The sequence below is a fragment of the Dipodomys spectabilis genome, unplaced genomic scaffold (assembly GCF_019054845.1).
Source record: "Dipodomys spectabilis isolate Male_0828 unplaced genomic scaffold, ASM1905484v1 ptg000001l, whole genome shotgun sequence".
Classification (NCBI taxonomy): Eukaryota; Metazoa; Chordata; class Mammalia; order Rodentia; family Heteromyidae; genus Dipodomys; species Dipodomys spectabilis.
In genome coordinates, this window is record NW_024870678.1 from 9,944,442 (window position 1) to 9,963,086 (window position 18,645).

The 18,645-nt window shown below is 36.3% G+C and overlaps 1 protein-coding gene across 1 annotated transcript in view; it reads right to left on the bottom strand.

Annotated features, from left to right (window-relative positions):
• Nucleotides 1-18,645, bottom strand: part of Cep85l (centrosomal protein 85 like) — a 93,924-nt gene that overhangs the window by 14,026 nt on the left and 61,253 nt on the right. The window contains exons 6-10 of the mRNA XM_042679747.1: nt 13,807-13,986; nt 12,103-12,255; nt 10,014-10,168; nt 7,133-7,250; nt 6,348-6,398 (exon numbers count right to left, since the gene is read on the bottom strand). Of these exons, the coding sequence (XP_042535681.1) occupies nt 6,348-6,398; nt 7,133-7,250; nt 10,014-10,168; nt 12,103-12,255; nt 13,807-13,986 (657 nt within the window). The remainder of the gene's footprint in view (nt 1-6,347; nt 6,399-7,132; nt 7,251-10,013; nt 10,169-12,102; nt 12,256-13,806; nt 13,987-18,645) is intronic.

Sequence of the window (18,645 nt, forward strand, 5' to 3'; positions counted from 1 at the left end):
GACTGTGGTTTCAGGCCAGTGCCAGAAAAAAAATTCCCAAGACCTCATCAATATAAAAAAATTAAGCTATTATCACAGCTACATAGGTAAGTATAAAATAAGAGGACTTCAGTCAAGGCAAAAGTAAGATTCTATCTAAAAAATAACCAGAAGCTCAGCGGTAGAGTGCATGCCTTGCAAGCATGAGGCCCTGGGTTCGATTCCTCAGCACCACATAAACAGAAAAAGCTGGAAGTGGCGCTGTGGTTCCAGTGGTAGAGCACTAGCCTTGAGCTGAAGAGCTGAGGGACAGCGCCCAGACCCAGAGTTCAGGCCCCATGACTGGCAAAAAAAAAAAAAAAAAAGCCGGGCGCTGGTGGCTCATGCCTGTAATCCTAGCTACTCAGGAGGCTGAGATCTGAGGATCGCGGTTCAAAGCCAGCCTGGGCAGGAGAGACCGTGAGACTCCTATCTCCAATAAACCAGCAGAAAACCGGAAGTGGCGCTGTAGCTCAAGTGGTAGAGCACTAGCCTTGAGCTGAAGAGCTGAGGGACAGCGCCCAGGCCCAGAGTTCAAGCCCCACGACCGACAAAAAAAAAAAAAAAAAAGGCTAGAGGAATTGTGGTAGAGTGCCCATTTATCAAGAGCATGATCTTGTGTTCAAATTCCAGGGCTGTAAAAAGTTTAAATTTTTTTAAAAAAGAAATTAATAATACATGCTATTTTACAAAGAATTTTACAATGTATTTTTGAAGTCTCTTAAGATTTAAAAACATAATTGCTAAAAGTGGTCATAGTTTACTATGTATAAATGAAATAACCCATATTTGCTGAGGTATTTGGTATTCTGAAATTAAGTACAGTCACATCAATATTCTTCTGTATTTTTGCCTTTCTCTTTTTCATTTTGAGGCCACCAAAAGTAAAATCATGCCAGGTGCTGGTGATTCATGTCTATAATTTTAGATGTTCAAGCCTACCTAGGCAGACAAATTGGAAAGACTCATTGCCAATTAACCAGCAAAAGCTAGAAAGATATGGCTCAAGTGTTAGAGCTCTAGACATTAGCAAAACCAAAAGTGAGAGCGTGAGAGCATGGTACCCTAGTTCAAGTCCCAGTCCTTGGAGGAAGAACATGAGGAGATGAGTAATAACCAAGGACACAATTCTGAAGTTAAATCACATAAATTAGAATCTTAGCTGTAAGCTTGGGTAATACCTCTCTAAACCTCTGCTCTTCTCTGTAAAATGTTACATTCTAAGATTATTGGTGATATTCAGAGACCACAAATATCAGTCAGAAAGCAGTTCCTATAAAACGCAGTATCATCACCATTCTTTCATTAGCTAACAAACACTTTACTTGGCATCAAAGACTCTTTATGTTTCACTTTGACTCACAGGTGAATAACTAATTTCCTTATTCTTCTGGAGTGATATAAAAGGGGTTCACAAATATTCTGCAAAAACTAAAAAATAAGGAATGTACCAATACCATAGAAGTCTCTTATTTTAGCTTTCTGCACATAGGATTTAACACCATCATAAGAACTCTGATTTTATGTTAACTATCATCTTGCAATCAGATGTAACTTTAAAAACAGTCTTCCTGAGAGTTCTTTTAGTATGACATGAGAAACTTTGCAGGCTGCTCCCCAGAGAAACTGGTGAATGGGAAGTGGTGCTGTGGCTCAAGTGGTAGAGCGCTAGCCTTGAGCTGAAGAGCTGAGGGACAGCGCCCAGGCCCAGAGTTCAATCCCCATTACCAACAAAAAAAGAGAAACTAGTGAACATTGTAGAACATTAAAGTTTCTAGAAATCACTCTAAGAGCATATAGTCAATGAAGAAACATGTATTTAAAAAAATCTACCAAAACTCAGTAGGAAGGCAAGAGACTGTGGAATAGGAAATATTTAGCTTCTTGCAGCTCAAGACATAAACTGCAGACTTGGTATTGTCAATAACACAACTCTTCCTCACAGCTCACAAGTGGTGATTATCTTCCCATTATCATTTATCTATTCTACATCTAGCTACCTGTACCTGAGGCTGTTACAGCCAATGCAGGCAAGAAATAGGGGGCTCCTTTCTCTCACCACTGAGTGCCCTTCACAAGATGGAGACTTTGTTATGGCTTTGGCACCACTAAATACGGGGGCTCTTGTCTTTTTTTCTGTTTTCAAGTATTATGGCTATTCAAAGCCTTAAGCCAAAAGAAATGCCATATTTAGGTTGTCAATCAAGAACTGAGAGTGCCAGAAGACAGAATAAGAGCTTCAGGTGTGTACATAAATAATGGTACCAGAAACATTTATATGTTTCATTCCAAAGTAGTGCATTGCTTTTGTTACTTGTCATAAAGGCTTTTGATTTTTCAGCCTATAAGTGAAAGAAGATTATTTCAATTTCAGAGGTTCTTTTCCCATTTCATGTACATACCAAGAGAGAAAAATGTTGTTAAAAGTTGAAGTCAGCTGGGTGCTGGTGGTTCACACCTAGAATCCTACTTAGGAGGCAGGGATCTGAGGATTGTGACTTGAAATCAGCCTCAGTAAGAAAGTCCATGAGGCTCTTATCACTAATTAACCACCAAAAGATGGAGATGGGTCTGTGACTCGTGATAAGAATGCTAGTTTTGAGTAAAAAGTTCAGGGACAGCACCCAGGTCACACACCAGCATACACACATACATGCACACATTCTTTGTATCAGAAAGAATGATACAGCCCCATTTGTAAGGAAATGAAAAATCTTGGAAAAATATTAAGTGAAGTAAGCCAGACCCAAAGAAACGTTTCCCTCATTGGTAATGTCTAGGATAGTCCTAGCAGAATATCACAATAGCTCAATAGTTATGTAAATAGGACCATATAAAATGATGCTATCTAAAGTGAACTCCATGATATGGAACCCCCCCCCCCCCCCCCCCCCCCCCCCCCGCCTCCGGTTTGGTTTATCCCCTGTTGACACTGTTTTGAATTTTGGTACCCTGTGTCTTGTATATACATTTACCTGATATAAGGAAGGGAAGGGGAAAAACAAAATGGGTGAGACAAAGGACAAAGGGTGAACCAATGCAACAGTGATTCAAGACACCATGTAGGAAATGAACTTCACAAGTTCATTGGTGGGGGGTATGGGGGGGCAGTTGGGGTAGGAGGAAGTGGGAGAAAATTTGTTGTTGTTCAACAACAAATGTACTCATTGGGCTGGGAATGTGGCTTAGTGGTAGAGTGTTTGCATGTTCGAAGCCCTGCGTTCAACTCCTCAGTACCACATAAACAGAAAAAGCCAGAAGTGGCGCTGTGGTTCAAGTGGTAGAGTGCTAGCCTTGAGCAACACAGAAGCTCATTTTTTTTTTGGGTCCGGTCGTGGGGCCTGAACTCTGGGCCTGGGAGCTGTCCCTCAGCTCTTCAGCTCAAGGCTAGCGCTCTTCCACTGGAGCCACAGCGCTACTTCCAGCTGTTTTCTTTTTTGCTTATGTGGTGCTGAGGAATCGAACCCAGGGCCTCATGCATGCAAGGTAAGCGCTCTACCACTGAGCCACCTTCCCAGCCCCCAAGAGCACTTCATTTTTGACTCTAACTAGTATATGTCTGAGACAAGCAGAAACAGTCAGATAAGTTGATGTTAGGCAAAATGAACCCCAAAATGAGTATTCAAATGTTTTTTTTCTTTCTTGTGATTGTTTCTAACATATTTATAAGATGATTTCTTTGTTGCTTTGCATGTCCTTCCCCATGGTATAACCCGTTTTCATTGTATTTGATGTTGGTATAATTTGTGGAGGGGAAGGGCAAAAACAAACCATTTAAATAGGGATACATTGCAACAATGAGATGTATAAGTCGTTATGTTGAAAAACGAACTTTACAACTTTGGCTGGGCCGGGCCAAGGCCAGGGCCCTGGGGGGGGGGGGGGGGGGGAACAGGAGATGGGAAGGGATGGGAAGGGAAACAAAGGAGGAGGCAACAATGCTTGGTAAGAAATGTACTCATTACCTTGCCCATGTAATTGTAACCCTTCAATACAGTATTTTCACAATAAAAAATTAAAAAAAAATACATCCTGAACAACCATATAAATCTTGTGACCACTAATGACACAAACAGGCCCAGAAACATACTTTCATGATCCAAGTAAGGTTACAGTGTTCCATCCCAGACACAGGAAATTGTTTTGCAAATTTTCACAAATTTAACCTATTTTAATTATGCAAACCATGTGTGGACAGCAAACACATAACATGAACAGAGCAAGGGTCTCCTTCTAAGCACAAAGACTAGGGAAGATCTTTTTTTAAAGTTCCTTTTCTTTGTTTGATAGAATTATTTGGCAGGTATGTTTTTAAAAATACTAATTATGGATGAGTACTTTTGTATTTCATTCAATGAAACAATTAGCTAAGTGTTTTTAAAATCAAGTTTATTGTAAGCAAGAACCTCATTTTTGATAGATCACAAAATTAAGATAACAAAATAGATAAATGACACAGTAACAACAAGAAAGCATTAAAGCAATTGATATTTATTCAGCTTAAGGAATTTATATTCTATTTATGTCATTTTGTTGTATTATAATCTATTTTGCCACTATTTCTACTAAGAAAACCTACTAAAGGCTTTATGAGAGATATGCTAAAAATTAAATAGAATCTCATGAGAATAAGGAAATACCTTCTCTTGATGTTATTAATAGAATTGATTGTCAACAGTCTTAAGACCAGCAATTCCAATCATGTCTGTAAGAGTAAATTGTCTTGGGGCTGGGAATGTGGCTTAGTGGTAGAGTATTTGCCTACCATATATTCAGTACCACATAAACAGAAAAGGCCGGAAGTGGTGCTATGACTTGAGGAGAAGTTCAGGAATAGTGCCCAGGCCCTGAGCTCTAGGACTAGCAAGAAAAAGAAAAAAGAGTAAACCATCTTAATGACCTCCCTCCCACGTATCATTCTGTCTCTTGTGGTATTCACATGACTCAATGATAGCTGTCAACTCAGACAGGCCACTTCAGTTCATAAGTTCTTCCAATGACAAAATACTTACTATTCCAGAAAACAGATGAACATAAACTTTTTCTCCCTGCATTTTCTGGTTAAAAATACAAATTTGGTAACAGCTAGCCTGAAACCGACTTATGAAGGAGGTAAACTATGCTTCTGAAAACCAAATAGGAAGGAAGGTAGAATCCAATGAGAAACTTATATCACACTGAACCATAATATCTATGAAAATGACAAAAAAAAGTTCAAATGTCTTTTTATACTGCATAGCAGAAAAGCAAACTGAAGAAGTTTAGCTCTACTGGTTACACACACACACACACACACACACACACACACACACACACACACACACTCACTCACAATTTCTGAAAGATCAATGGGTAAATGAGGTATTCTAGCCAGTTAACATCATCATCTTGAGGTGAAAAATTTGTGTTTTTATGAGACTTAATATTTTTACATGAAGTACTTATCTTCTATGTTCAACAATATAGTATCCCTAGTAGAAGATCCATTTCTCCCAACTTCCCAAGCTATGAACTGAACTTGTCTGTGAATCATGTAAGTACCTACTTTGCTTCAGGTTTGAGGTAGCAAAACATAGCATTTTTGAGTACAAAAACAATGTCTTGTTTTTAATCACCTCATCTCTTTTGAGATTAGATTTTATCATCTCTTTTGGGATTAAGTTTTAACTTTTGGAATAACTATTTTAACTTCTAGAATAACTTGTTCATACGCAAAGCCATGCAATACTCCAAACTGTTTAAAACATCTTCAAACAAATTTGTTCTTCTAAGTAGTTTACAAGGGAATAAAGAAGCAATAAAAAACACTACGCACTCCAAAATGGAAAAATGTAGAAATGGCAGGGAATGCTGAAAGGATGCCAGAATGAAAGGGATAGGCTGAGAAGTGTGGGTGACAGAACTCTCAAAAAAAAAAAAAAAAACTATTGGAGACAAAAAACATAAAGTCAGTGAGCTGTGAAAGTCTTTCCAGATGAAAATGAGGTATAAAGATCAAATAAAAACAAGTAGTCTTCTATTAGCTCACTAAACTAACTATAGTCTTCTATTAGATCACTGGTGATCACATATATTCTCAGTGAGGATAAAATAGGGGGATAGGGGATAGCCAAGGAATATAGAACAATCTTTATATTTTTTTGAAAAGCTGATTCATTCAATAGAATTTTCTTTGAAACAACTAAAAGATCTGTAAAACATCTGTAAATTTACCTCAAGTGCAATTAATATTACTTTTACATAAACTATATAACTATATTTAATACCGTTATATAAGCAGTAGCAGTAAATAAGCAAATAGCTCAATTTAGTGTAAAAATATAGCTTACCTGAATTTCTAAAGTCATTCTGTTCATTTCATCTTGTTGGTTATCTATTATCTAAATCACAGAAAATAAAGTTAGCATAATCAACTCAGTTTTTTCTATTGCTACTGAGAAGGACCAATATTTTACTAGTTTAGCCGTAGAGTTCCTGCCTACCAAGCATGAGGCCCTGAGGTCAACCCCAGTGCCTTCACAAAAACACAAAGCATTGGGGCTGGGAAGGTGGCTCAGTGGTAGAGCGCTTGCCTTGAATGCATGAGGCCCTGGGTTTGATTCCTCAGCACCACATAAGCAAAAAGAAAAAAACCGGAAGTGGTGCTGTGGCTCAAGTGGTAGACCGCTAGCTTTGAGCTGAAGAGCTGAGGGACAGTGCCCAGGTCCAGAGTTCAGACCCCACGACCGGACCCCCCCCCCAAAAAAAGAAAGCATCAATAGTCTAAAGAATGCTAAAAAAAAAAAAAAAAGCATAATTAAAAATACCTTTACAAATGGCCTGCTGTACTTTTTCAAAAGTGTTTATAGTAAACATGCGTTAAATAAAGATTTGATTCACATATGTAAAACTTCCTGCATTACATAATAAAACTCAATTTATTAAAAAAATTGAAATAGACTTCGAATAATTTAGGAAAGGAAAAGATATCCTTTAGCTTTTGTTTAAATTGAAATCACATTTTCTTAGACACTCAAAGTCAAAATTTTAAATTATAAATTACATAAACTACTAAATTATATACATGTATCCACATAATATAGATTTCATGTTTATTATCAAGGTACTTACTAACCTTACTTGCAGTTTCATTTTGTTCTCTGAGATTATCATTTTCATTCTGAAGCTGCTTTGCATCTAACATGGGAAGACGAATTCCATCTTCTAGGCATTTTTCTACTTTTTGTTGTAAACTGTTAGTTTTAGAAACAAAAACTATGATGAGATAAGCCACATTTGCTGACAAGCAAGACTACATAATAAAAACTATATGTATATTTTATATAAACATGAAAGGGCCATAATTAGAGGTTGATCCTCTTTTCAGAAATGGCAAATACACACCCAGAATTGCTTTAGGCTGTAACACTCTGGGACCATTGTTTACAAAAACTTTACAACTTAATTTGTGGATAATAGGGATTGAGGAAGAAGAAGAGCAGACAATTAAGGATATAGAAAATATATTTAATATATATATAGCACACAAACAAAAATCCCAAATACTCAAAAAAAAATCCCATCCAGGTACAAGAGGCTTTTAGAACACCTAACAGACAAGACCAGAAATAGTCTCCCACTGCCATACTGTGATTCAAACTGCTTCAGTAGAAAATGAGAGGATACTTAAAACTGTCATATAAGACTGATTACCTAAAAGGAAAAACAGAATAACTGCAGATTTCTCTACTGAAACCCCAAAAAGCAAGGAGGACTTGGTATGACATATATACCAAGCAATGATATATATATACTCAAACAGCTACCAACCAAGAATACTGTATCTAGCCAAACTTTTATTCATAACTTAAAGGTAAATAAAAACATTCCATATGATAAAAACTAAAACTAAAAACTAAAAATAAAATTTATCGCCACCAAACCAGCACAACATATGATACTCAAACGATGTCCTACATACAGAAAACCAACACAAATACAAAATAGGCATCAAAAATAGATTGTACAAGATGAGCAGATAGATATAGTAAGAATAGAAGAGACCCAACCCTAAAAAATAGTCACATGACAAGAGCTACCACCATACTCTCAGTTCTAACAATATGAATGGGCTCAATTCTCCAATCAAAAAAAGTGTGGGTGATCAGATCAAAAGACATACCCATCTGCTGCCTAAAAAGAGACATCTGACAAAAACAAGTATCTATGTACGGTGAGAGGCTACAACAAAGTCAAGAAAACAGCTGTTATCAACAGGCTGGAGTAGCAACATGCATTTCATATAAAACAGACTTGAAATTAAAATTAGTAGGAAGAAACAAAAGAGTACATAAAAATAAAGGGAACGCTCCGCATAATTCTCAATTTCTACTCACCTAACATTTGTGCTTACAACTTCATCAAATGAATACTACATGACTTAAAGCACACATCAATCCAAACATATTGATCATTGGTGACTTCAACATATCACCATCACCTTTGGATAGATCATCCAAGCAAAATCTTAGCCAAGAAACCTCAGAGCTAAATAGCTGCAATGAACATCTAGACTTAATATCTACAGAGTCTTTCTTCTAGCCATATCAAAATTTACATTCTTCTCAGGAGCCCATGAACATTCTTCAAAATAGACCAAGCCCTAGGTCACAAAGCGAAATCAAGAAAATCAAAATTATTTCCTGTATCCTGTCAGATAACAACAGAATAAAATTAGGGTTCAACAGCAAAAGCCATCACTGATGATAAACTCATGGAAAGTGAACAACATATTCCTAAGTCATCAGTGGGACACAGAAGAGTTAAGAAGGGAAATATAAATGAAATAAAAAAATATTGTGTATATATAAATGAAAATACACGTAAATGAATACACAATATAAATGAATATACATGAATGAATAAAACAATATAATATAAATGAAAATACAAAATACAGCTTCTCTGGGATATAACAATGGTAGTACTCAGAGGAAAGTTTATAGCTATGAGAGCCTATACCAACAAATTAGAGAAATCCCAACCCAATTCTCTAATGATGCACCTGTTTTTCTAGCAAAACAGGAACAAGCCAAACAAAACCAATAGAAATAGTAAAAGATCAGAAGCAAATGAATTAGACACTCAAAAAAAAAATACAATGAGTTGGTTCTTTGGGAAAAAAATATACAAAAAGTTGGTTCTTTGAAAAACTTAAAAAAATTGACAGACCTTTAACAAATGTAATTAAGAGAAGAAATAATTCAAATAAAATCAGAGATCACAAAGGGAACATCACAACAGAAACAAGTAAAATTCAGAATGTTATAAGGGAATTCTTTGAAAATCTTTACACCAGTAAATTGAAGAATCTGGCAGAAATGGATGTATGCCTAGAGACAATCAATATGCCTATACTGAGCCAAGAATGATATAAACCAATTAAATAGACCCATAGCAAACAATGAAACTGAAATAGCGTAAAAGACCTCCAATCCAATAAGAGCCCAGGATCTGATGAATTAACAATCCAATTCTATAAGGCCTTCAAGGAGAACACCAATATTTCACAAACTCTTTAATAAAATAGAAAGAGAAGGATCACTATCAAACTCATTCTATGAAGTGAGCATTACACTCATCCCTAAACCAGATAGGATAGGGACACACCAAAGAAAGAGAACTATAAACCTATTTCTTTGATGAACACAGATGCTCTCGTGCATGCGCGCGCACACGTGTGTGTGTGTGTGTGTGTGTGTGTGTGTGTATGTGTGTGTGTGTGTGTGTGTGTGTATGTATGTGTCTTCCATTGTCTTGTTCAAATTTTTACTATTCTCATCTAAAACTTTTGGCAAACTGTTAGTATGGCTTCAAAATGTTAATTAACCACTGAAATCATACAACACATCTTCAAGGAAAGTAACCAATATTAATGATAAAATAACGGCTTTTAAGTAAAATACGTGATGAAAAATATGAGCAAAAATGTAAAAGAATTTGAAAAGTTCTCTTACCTTTGAACAGAGGTTACCAGCTCCTTTTCTTTCTTTTTCTGGCATATTAGCTGTGCTTCTTTGTCCTGACACTGTTTTTTGAGCTCTTCAAGTTTCTTTTCTGTATCTGACAAAGTCTCTTGTAAATTCTTATTTTTTTCTTCTAGAACCTGTAGCTAAGGAGAAATTTTTTACAATTCACAACACATGTAATGTTAAATTCTCCTATTAAAAATACTATTTTCAAGAGTTAGTAGACTTATTGCTAAAATAATATTATCTTAATTTTATCTAGAGTAGTTAATAAGGTTACTTCTTTGTGTGAAAGAATATTAAGATAAAGAAGAAAATGGAGTAAAACTTTTCTACAAGACAGAAAAATATGCTTGTATTTTTATCTTTAATTGTGGCAAAATGCATATAACAAAACTGATCACCATAGTCAGGTACCTGTAATCCTAGCTACATGATGCTGAGACCTGGAGGATTGATTTATGTTATGAAGCTAGCCTGGTTAGACAAGTCCATGAAAGCTTTAATCAGGGTTTAGGGGCTGGGAAGGTGACTCAGTGGTAGAGCACTTGCCTTGCATGCCTGAGGCCCTGGGTTTGATTCTTTAGCACCACATAAGCAAAAAAACGAAAAAAGCCAGAAGTTGCGCTGTGGCTCAATTGGTAGAGCGCTAGCCTTGAGGGACAGCACCCAGGCCCAGAGTTCAGGCCCCATGACTGGATCCTCCCCCCCAAAAAAAAAACCCCCCAAAAAAAAACAGGGTTTAGAGACATAGCTCAAGTAGTAGAGAACTAGCTGAGCAAGTAAGCTGTAATAAGCACAAGGCCCTGAATTCCTTAAAGTATAGTCAAAAAATAATAATTATTGCTCTAATCATTAGTTTATATAACTCACTAGTGTTAAAGTCCACATTATTGTTAATGTCCAGAACTCATCTTGAACAACTAAATACTGTATCATTAGACAACTTTCCATTCATCCGTTAACCTGTTTCCTTGGAAACAACCTTTCTACTTAGCTGTCCTCTAATTTGAACATTTTTGAACCTCATATAAGTAGACTCATACAGTAGTTGTCTTTTTGTGACTGGTATATTACACTTCATATTTTCCAAGCTGATCTATGTTGTAGCATATGCCAAAATTTCATTCCTTTTTAAGGTTGAATCATATTCCAACTCTATGCATTACACCCATCTTCTGCTTATCTATTAATCCATCCACAGACACTTGTCTTGGCTCCATCTTTCAACCTGTATGAATAACGATATTATAAACAGAGTGGATGACATCTGTTCAGGGCTGTTTTATTAGGTATACAGTGATATATGATCCCATGGTTCTTAAATCTACATCACTCTCTGTTCCTGTTCATGAAACTTCCTGTGGTCTTTAAGTTTCTTCCTGATTTTACCTTCTTGATCTTACAACTTGGAAATTAATTTTAAAAGAGAACAAAGAATGCTATTTTTTAGATCTTAAGAACATACATAATACTGACAGTCTAGTGATTTCCAACTTGAGTTGGATTTTACATTTGGAAATGTTTGTTGACATTTTTTGTTTAGGAGAGGGGAATAGTGCAATTAGTACCTAGTAGGCACAGCCAAGAAGAACTGATTACAAGTAAAATGCATCCTTCAATGCATAGAGAGCTTACTTCTATGAACAAAAAAATTTCTGCCCCAGCATATCAATATTTCTTCTCAAAAAGAAGTCAGAAGGGTGAACTGTGGGACAGTTATGAATAGAGAAAATAAATTGAATGTCTAGAAAAAATATTCAGCAAAAGGTCTTGAAAAGACCCTTGAATCTCAGAGAATATGGAAAAAACCCTCATCTGGGGAGTGTGCATGGGACAGGGTTATCAGATTGGTTTAGAAACTACCTTTTAAGGAAGAACATTAACAGAGATTAAATTAAGAAGGTAACCCTATATTGACACCAAGAGAAATTCATTCTTACATGAACAGAGTTTCTGATGCAAATTAAATCCTGAAAACAGGAATTAAACTTTAATATACAATAAGTCAAATTGCTAAAGAATTATCTTAAAAACAACATTTTCTTCAAGAGATGGGCATTTTATGTTATATTACCTGTAGGCTCTGACGCTGCACATCATCTAGAGTTGGAAGATCAGCTAGGTACTTTTCCAAGGTCTCAATTCTTCTCTGCTTTTCTTTGTTTTGTTCAGCTTCCTTCTGGCACTTCTTTTTCAGGCTATTGATGTATCTGTCTCTTGTTTTAAGCTAAACAAAAAGATTTTAAGGATCTTCAGTAGTTTCGAATCATGAAAAAAATAACAAAAACCATCTCTTCATTTGTGTCTGTTTAAGCTGTTTATATCTTCTTGTCTTAATTTTAGTGCATCATATACATCTAGAAATATATTCATTTCTTCTGGGTTTCCGATATGTGAGAGTTCAAAAGAGTCCCTAATGATCCTCTGAGATTCAGGGCTGCTTGTTGTAAACTCTCCCTTTCTATTTTTATTAATTTGGGACTTCTCTTCCTTTTGATTAGTCTGGCTACAATTTTATTATCTTTTCAAAAATCAACTACATATTTCATTGATACTTTGTATTTTCCTTTACATCTTCATTTCATTCATTTCTCCTCTGATCTTGACTATTGCCATCAATAAGTGTCAGGTTTGGCTTATTCTTATTTTTCTAAGACCTTGAGATAATTGAGATTACTTTGATTTTTTTTTTCATGGAGGCACTCATAGCTGTTAAGTTTCCCTTTTACAACTATTTTTTCTGCAGCCTACAGGTGCTGGTGAATTATGTTTTCATTGTTCTATGATTCCAGGAGTTTTTAATTATTCCACTTATTTCTTCAATGGCTTAATGACCATTCAAAGTGCATTGTTAAATCTCCATGTGTTTGTACAGTTTCTGTAATTTTTCTACAGAAAACGAATTTCTATTTATTCAAATACTATTTAAGATTGAAGGAATTAATTTAATTTTTTAAAGATTTGTTAAGACTTGCTTTGTGGCCTGTAATTTAATTTGGAAAAAATTCTCTGATCTGCTGAGAAGAGTGTACATTTTGAAGCAGCCAGATAGAATAGTCTATAGAAGTCTATCGAGACCATACAATCTATGGCACAGTTTAATTTTCGAGTTAAACTGATTGTTTTCTGGATGATGGAAGTTTATTATTGGTTTAAAAGTGGTCTGAAAGTCACCATTCTTTTGGCATTTCTTACTGGGTCTACACTCAGTACATATAAACTTGCAATTGTTACAACTTCATGAAGGATAGTTCTCTTCATTAATACATAGTTGCCTCCTTTATCATCTGATTAATTTTGACTTGAAGATTTTCATATCTACTTTGAATATACCTACTGTCTGTGAAAACACAGCAAAGCCAGAAAGGGCAAACGAATGTTGTGTGGACATATGCATGTATCCTTGGCTTTTGGCTGCTTATTCTAAATCAAAGCTTCAGTTGCTAACTTGAATACTGCCATGAACATTTTATTTTTCAGTACTTTATCTTCAATGATAATGAAATGAGGAATGATAGACTCAATCATAAAAGAAAGAGTTCTTTCTATAGGTCACTGAAAGTTTCACTAGAAGACAGTATAATACACAGAGGTCTCTTAATCCCTCAAGGAAATACTTATGTTTTGTAGATAGCACACGATTTCTCATATTTTGGTACACAATGAATCACTCCAATATAAATGCCTCACCTGGTATGACACCTGGCACAGAGAAAATGACATATTCTATTTTGAACGAATGTGATTAGTCTAATAAAGCTTTATCAAATATACCTACCTTTTCTTCCAGTTTTTTCTTCTCTTCACTAAACTGGTTTATCCTTTGTTTCAGGAACTCATTGAGTTGTAAAACCTCTTTCTCACTGGATGCAAGCTTTTGCTCAAGTTCCACTTGCTGGGGCTGGGACACTGACTGTTCTAAAAATGTAGTTTGGAGTGAAGTGTTCTCATATTGTGGCTATTCCAGGGGAAAAAAAGAGGAGGTTAATACTGTAAATTTGTTTCTTTAGAAACAATAGCAAGAAAGAAAAAAGATATTTGTGTCCCTATCTTGGGGTTCATTTCACTTAACATCATCTTATATGGTCATATGTACATAGCTTTTGGCCTTTTCTGCTTGTCCTACACATGTACTAGTTATTGCTAGTTATTGCAAATAAGGGAAACCATGGGATCTATGTTTCTTTGGGCCTGGCTTATTTCACTTAATTTTTTCCAAGTCTTTCCATTTCCTAAATTCCAGTGTGTGTGTGTGAGTGTGTGTGTGTGTGTGAGTGTGTGTGTGTGTGTGTGTGTGTGTGTGTGTGTGTGTGTGTGTGTGTGTGTGTGTGTGTGTGTGTATCTTCTATATACACTTCTCTAATTCAGGGAGGGGAAGGGAAAAAAATGATACAGGTTGACCCATTGTAACAATGAGATGTACAAAACATAGGTTGAAAACAAACTTTACAACTTCAGTGGGGGGGGGAGGGTAGTTGTGCAGATGGGAGGGAAGGGATGGTAGGGGGAAAACAAAGGAGGAGGCAACAATGCTCAATAGGAAATGTACTCATTACCTTGCTCATGTAACTGTAACCCCTCTGTACAGCATTTTACAATAAAAAACATATAAAAAATAAATAAAAAATAAAAAAGTTTGTTTCTTTAGGACAGATTAGAGCTTCATCTTATATAAAAAGTATAAACTTCTTTAACAGAGAGGCCTTGTATTAAATCCTACCTCTCCTGCTTCTAAATGTGTATGATGACAAAAGTAAATTACTATCTCTAAGTCTTTTCTCATTCATAAAATAGAAATAATAAAGCCTTGTTCCGAAGTGTTTTGTGAGGAATAGATTTTGTTTCTTACAAATAACAGAAGCTTAATTGGCAACTGATATTGGTTTAAAAGTATGCATAGATAAACAGCACATCATATAAGTATATCATGTTAAAAATTGGGGAAGTAAATAAAAAGTAATAAAAATTTTCTTCTCATGTGATCATTTCTAATACCAAATTCAGTAAGCATTACTAGACTGTTTCTCCAACTAAAAAGTAAGGCTCGAGAAATTAGATTTTTGTCCATCTTAACGTGGCCTCCCATTTTTCTTGTTTAAACCAATGTCTGGCATAAAACAAGTATTTAAAAAATAATTGCTAAAAATGGGAAAAAAATGTATGGTTGTTCCATGAGAAAGGCTTTGATGGAAATTCTTTTCAAAGAGAAAATTATCTTCTCCCCTTCTCCCTGTCAAATTAAAAACTAAAAGGGGTGGGAGACAGAAAACACACATATGTCTGTAGACAAATCTAAATGTATGACAGTATTATAAAGCAAAGAATTATTTATCTATTTAGTCAACAAATATTCATTAAAATCCAATGTTAGCTGGGTGCTGGTGGCTCATGCCTGTAATCTTCACTATTTAGGAGGCTGAAGATCAGGTTCAAAGCCAGCCTGGATAGACAAATTTAAGAAAACCTTAGAACCTCATCTCCAATTAACCAGCAAAAAGCTGGAAGTGGAGACATGGTTCAACTGGTAGAGCACCAGATGAGCAAAGGAGCTAAGTCAGAGCACAAAGCCCTGAGTTCAAGCCCTAATACATACAGACACACACACAAAACAAAACACAACACACAATATGTTAGGCATTGTACTAGGCGCTGGCAAAATAATCCAGGGGTCAACTAATTTAATGGAAGTATTACAGAAAAATATCCAAAAAAGGATGCAACCTAAAGTGTTATCCACAGTATTTAGGGGAGATGCTATAGAAAAGAACTTGAATTAGCCCTTCAAGAATACTTTCCCAAAAGATAAGCATGCAATTCCATAAATAAATAAAATTAATCATGTGCAGCCTATTTTTTAAATGGCAGATACTAGTGGTAACCTTTATATACTTAAGTTTTAATCAGAGGCAATAGGAGAAGCTATTAGACAATTAAAGGCCATGTTAAGTAAAAAGTATGTAGGGGATAGATTAAGGCTTGACTGAGCCTTTATGTGGTGGCTTTTGAGGTATGTTTTGTTATGTTTTGTTTCTTGTTTTTTGTTGGTCGTGGGGCTTGAACTCTTGGGCCTGGGCTCTGTCCCTGTGCTCTTCAGCTCAAGGCGAGTGTCTACTGCTTAAGCCACAGTACCACTTCGGGTTTTCTAGTGGTTTATTGGAGATAGGAGTCTCACAGACTGTCCTACCCCGGCTGGCTTTGAACCGTGATCCTCAGATCTCAGCCTCCTGAGTAGCTAGGATTACAGGCATGAGCCACCAGCATCCGGCTTCAGGTATATTTTGAAAAAATAGGAGGATTCTGCTGCTAAGAATAAGATATACCCCAAGCCCAGAGTTCAAGCCCCACGACCGACCAAAAAAAAAAAAAAAAGAACAAGAGATAGGAAGAAAGACATCCTGGAGGACATTAGAGGCAAAGACAGAGCAGGTGCTGAGAGCTTCCATTTCTGTTTGAAGGAGCATACAGTAAAATCCTATGTGGGAATCTCATTGTAGAATCCCAGGGTTGAGTTCAACTTTAATTTGTAAGAAATTATGAGACAGTACAATGTGTTTTAGGAAAACTATGAGCTTTCTTTAGTAAAAGTCAAAATTCTATGTCGTTAGGCTAGTGCATGGCCACTCAATATGTTTTTTTGTCTTGTTTTGTTTTGGTTGGCAGTGGGGCTTGAACTCTGGGCCTGGGCTCTGTCCCTCAGCATTTCAGTTCAAAGCAAGCACTCTACCGCTTGAGCCACAGCACTACTTCTGGTTTTCTAATGGTTTATTGAAGATAAGAGTCTCACAAACTGTCCTGCCTAGGCTGGCTTTGAACTGTGACCCTCAGATCTCAGCCTCCTGAGTAGCTAGGATTATAGGCGTGAGCCACGGGCACCTGGCCACTCAATAAGTTTTGATGAGAGAAAAGGGAAGAAATAAAAAGAGGAAAAGAATGAGACAGATTAAATGGAGCAACAAAAACTAGAAGTAGTCACCAGTCTGAACTGTAAAATAAATTTAGAATGGGCATGGATGTAGCATTTTAAGAAAGCATTCTAATTAAATTGAGCTGACAATGAAGGCAGGGCTGATAAATCTTTCCTCAGTAACATAAATACATGAAATAAAATGATAAGAAAGAGGAGCTAAAACAGACTAACTCTGAGAAAGGTAGAGGGGTTGAGCTGATTGTCAAGGGTCAATGGCATCAAGCATCAACCATCAAGCAAGCCTACATAAAGAAGCTTCCATAATGTCAGAGCTGAATTAGAGGAGAGACCCTGCTGAGGCCAACTGTAGAACCTGCAAAACTGACAAATTGGTATGCAGGAAAACAAACCTTGTGCAGGTGCTACCACACACAAAGAGTACAAAGTAAAAAGAAACTCAAGCGCACACATAAGCTGAACTGTTTACTATATAGCTAAGCTATGGAATCAACCCAGATGTCCCTCAGTGGATGAATGGATCAAGAAAATGTGATACACACACACACAACACACACACACACACACACACACACACACACACACACACACACACACATTCTATGCCTCCATCAGAAAGAATGGCACTGTCACATTTATAATAGAAAGACTTGGAAAAAATTATATTAAGTGAAGTAAGCCAGACCCAAAGAAACAGGCTGCATGGTTTCCTTCATTTGTAATAAATAGAGTATGTCTATAAATCTATAAATTAATCTAATGCAGAGTAAAAGACAAATAATTATACTTAAACACGATTAATTAAGCAGCACTCTGATTAAAGGAGGATATTCTTCGATGAGGATCACAGTGGCTCAATAGCTATGTGCATATGACCATATAAAATGATGCTTATGGAAATGAGCTCCAAGAAATGGAAACAAGGTTTTTTTTTTAAATTGTACTCTTTGTGGTTCTTTTTCTCCCTTTATTTTATTCCCTTTTATTCACTGTATTTGATTTCTGACCCTTTGTCTTGTCCATCTGATTTGGGAAGGGGAAGGGGAAGCACAGAGATGGTGGGACAAAGGATGGACCAGTTTATCAGTGATACTACACAGTATGTTGGAAATGAACTGTAAAACTTGAAGAAGAAGGGGGGGTGGGGAGGGCAAAAACTGGGAGAAAATGAGGGAGGGGTGACACTGTTCAGAAAGAAATGTACTCACTACCTGACTTACGTAACTGCAAACACTCTGTATATCACCTTTACAATAAAACTTAAACTAAAACAATAAAATGGCAAAGAAAACTCCAAACATGAGCTGTGAAGAGTGGCACAAACTTGCAATCCTAGTACATCCTAGTGGATGAGTAAGAGGATAGAGAGTTCAATGCCAGCCTGAGTTCAGTGAGACCCTGTCTCAAAAAGAAGTCAGGTTCCGAGTTCAGTCTGAGGAAAATTAGAAACTCTCAAGAAAGGTTCTCAAGAAAGAATACCCTTGTATTCCATTTTAGAGATTGCCATCAACTTTCTCAGTATCTCAATTCTCTATAATTCAAAACTTTTCCAATGTTTCTAGGAACTCTTTTATCAATGTTCTTCCAGAGAATGTTACCAGCCCTTGCAGACTGAGTTGAAGAGCCATCTACTGGCCTAGTGCTATGCAAACATGCAAAAAATTATATGAAGTGAACTAAGTCAGGTCCAAA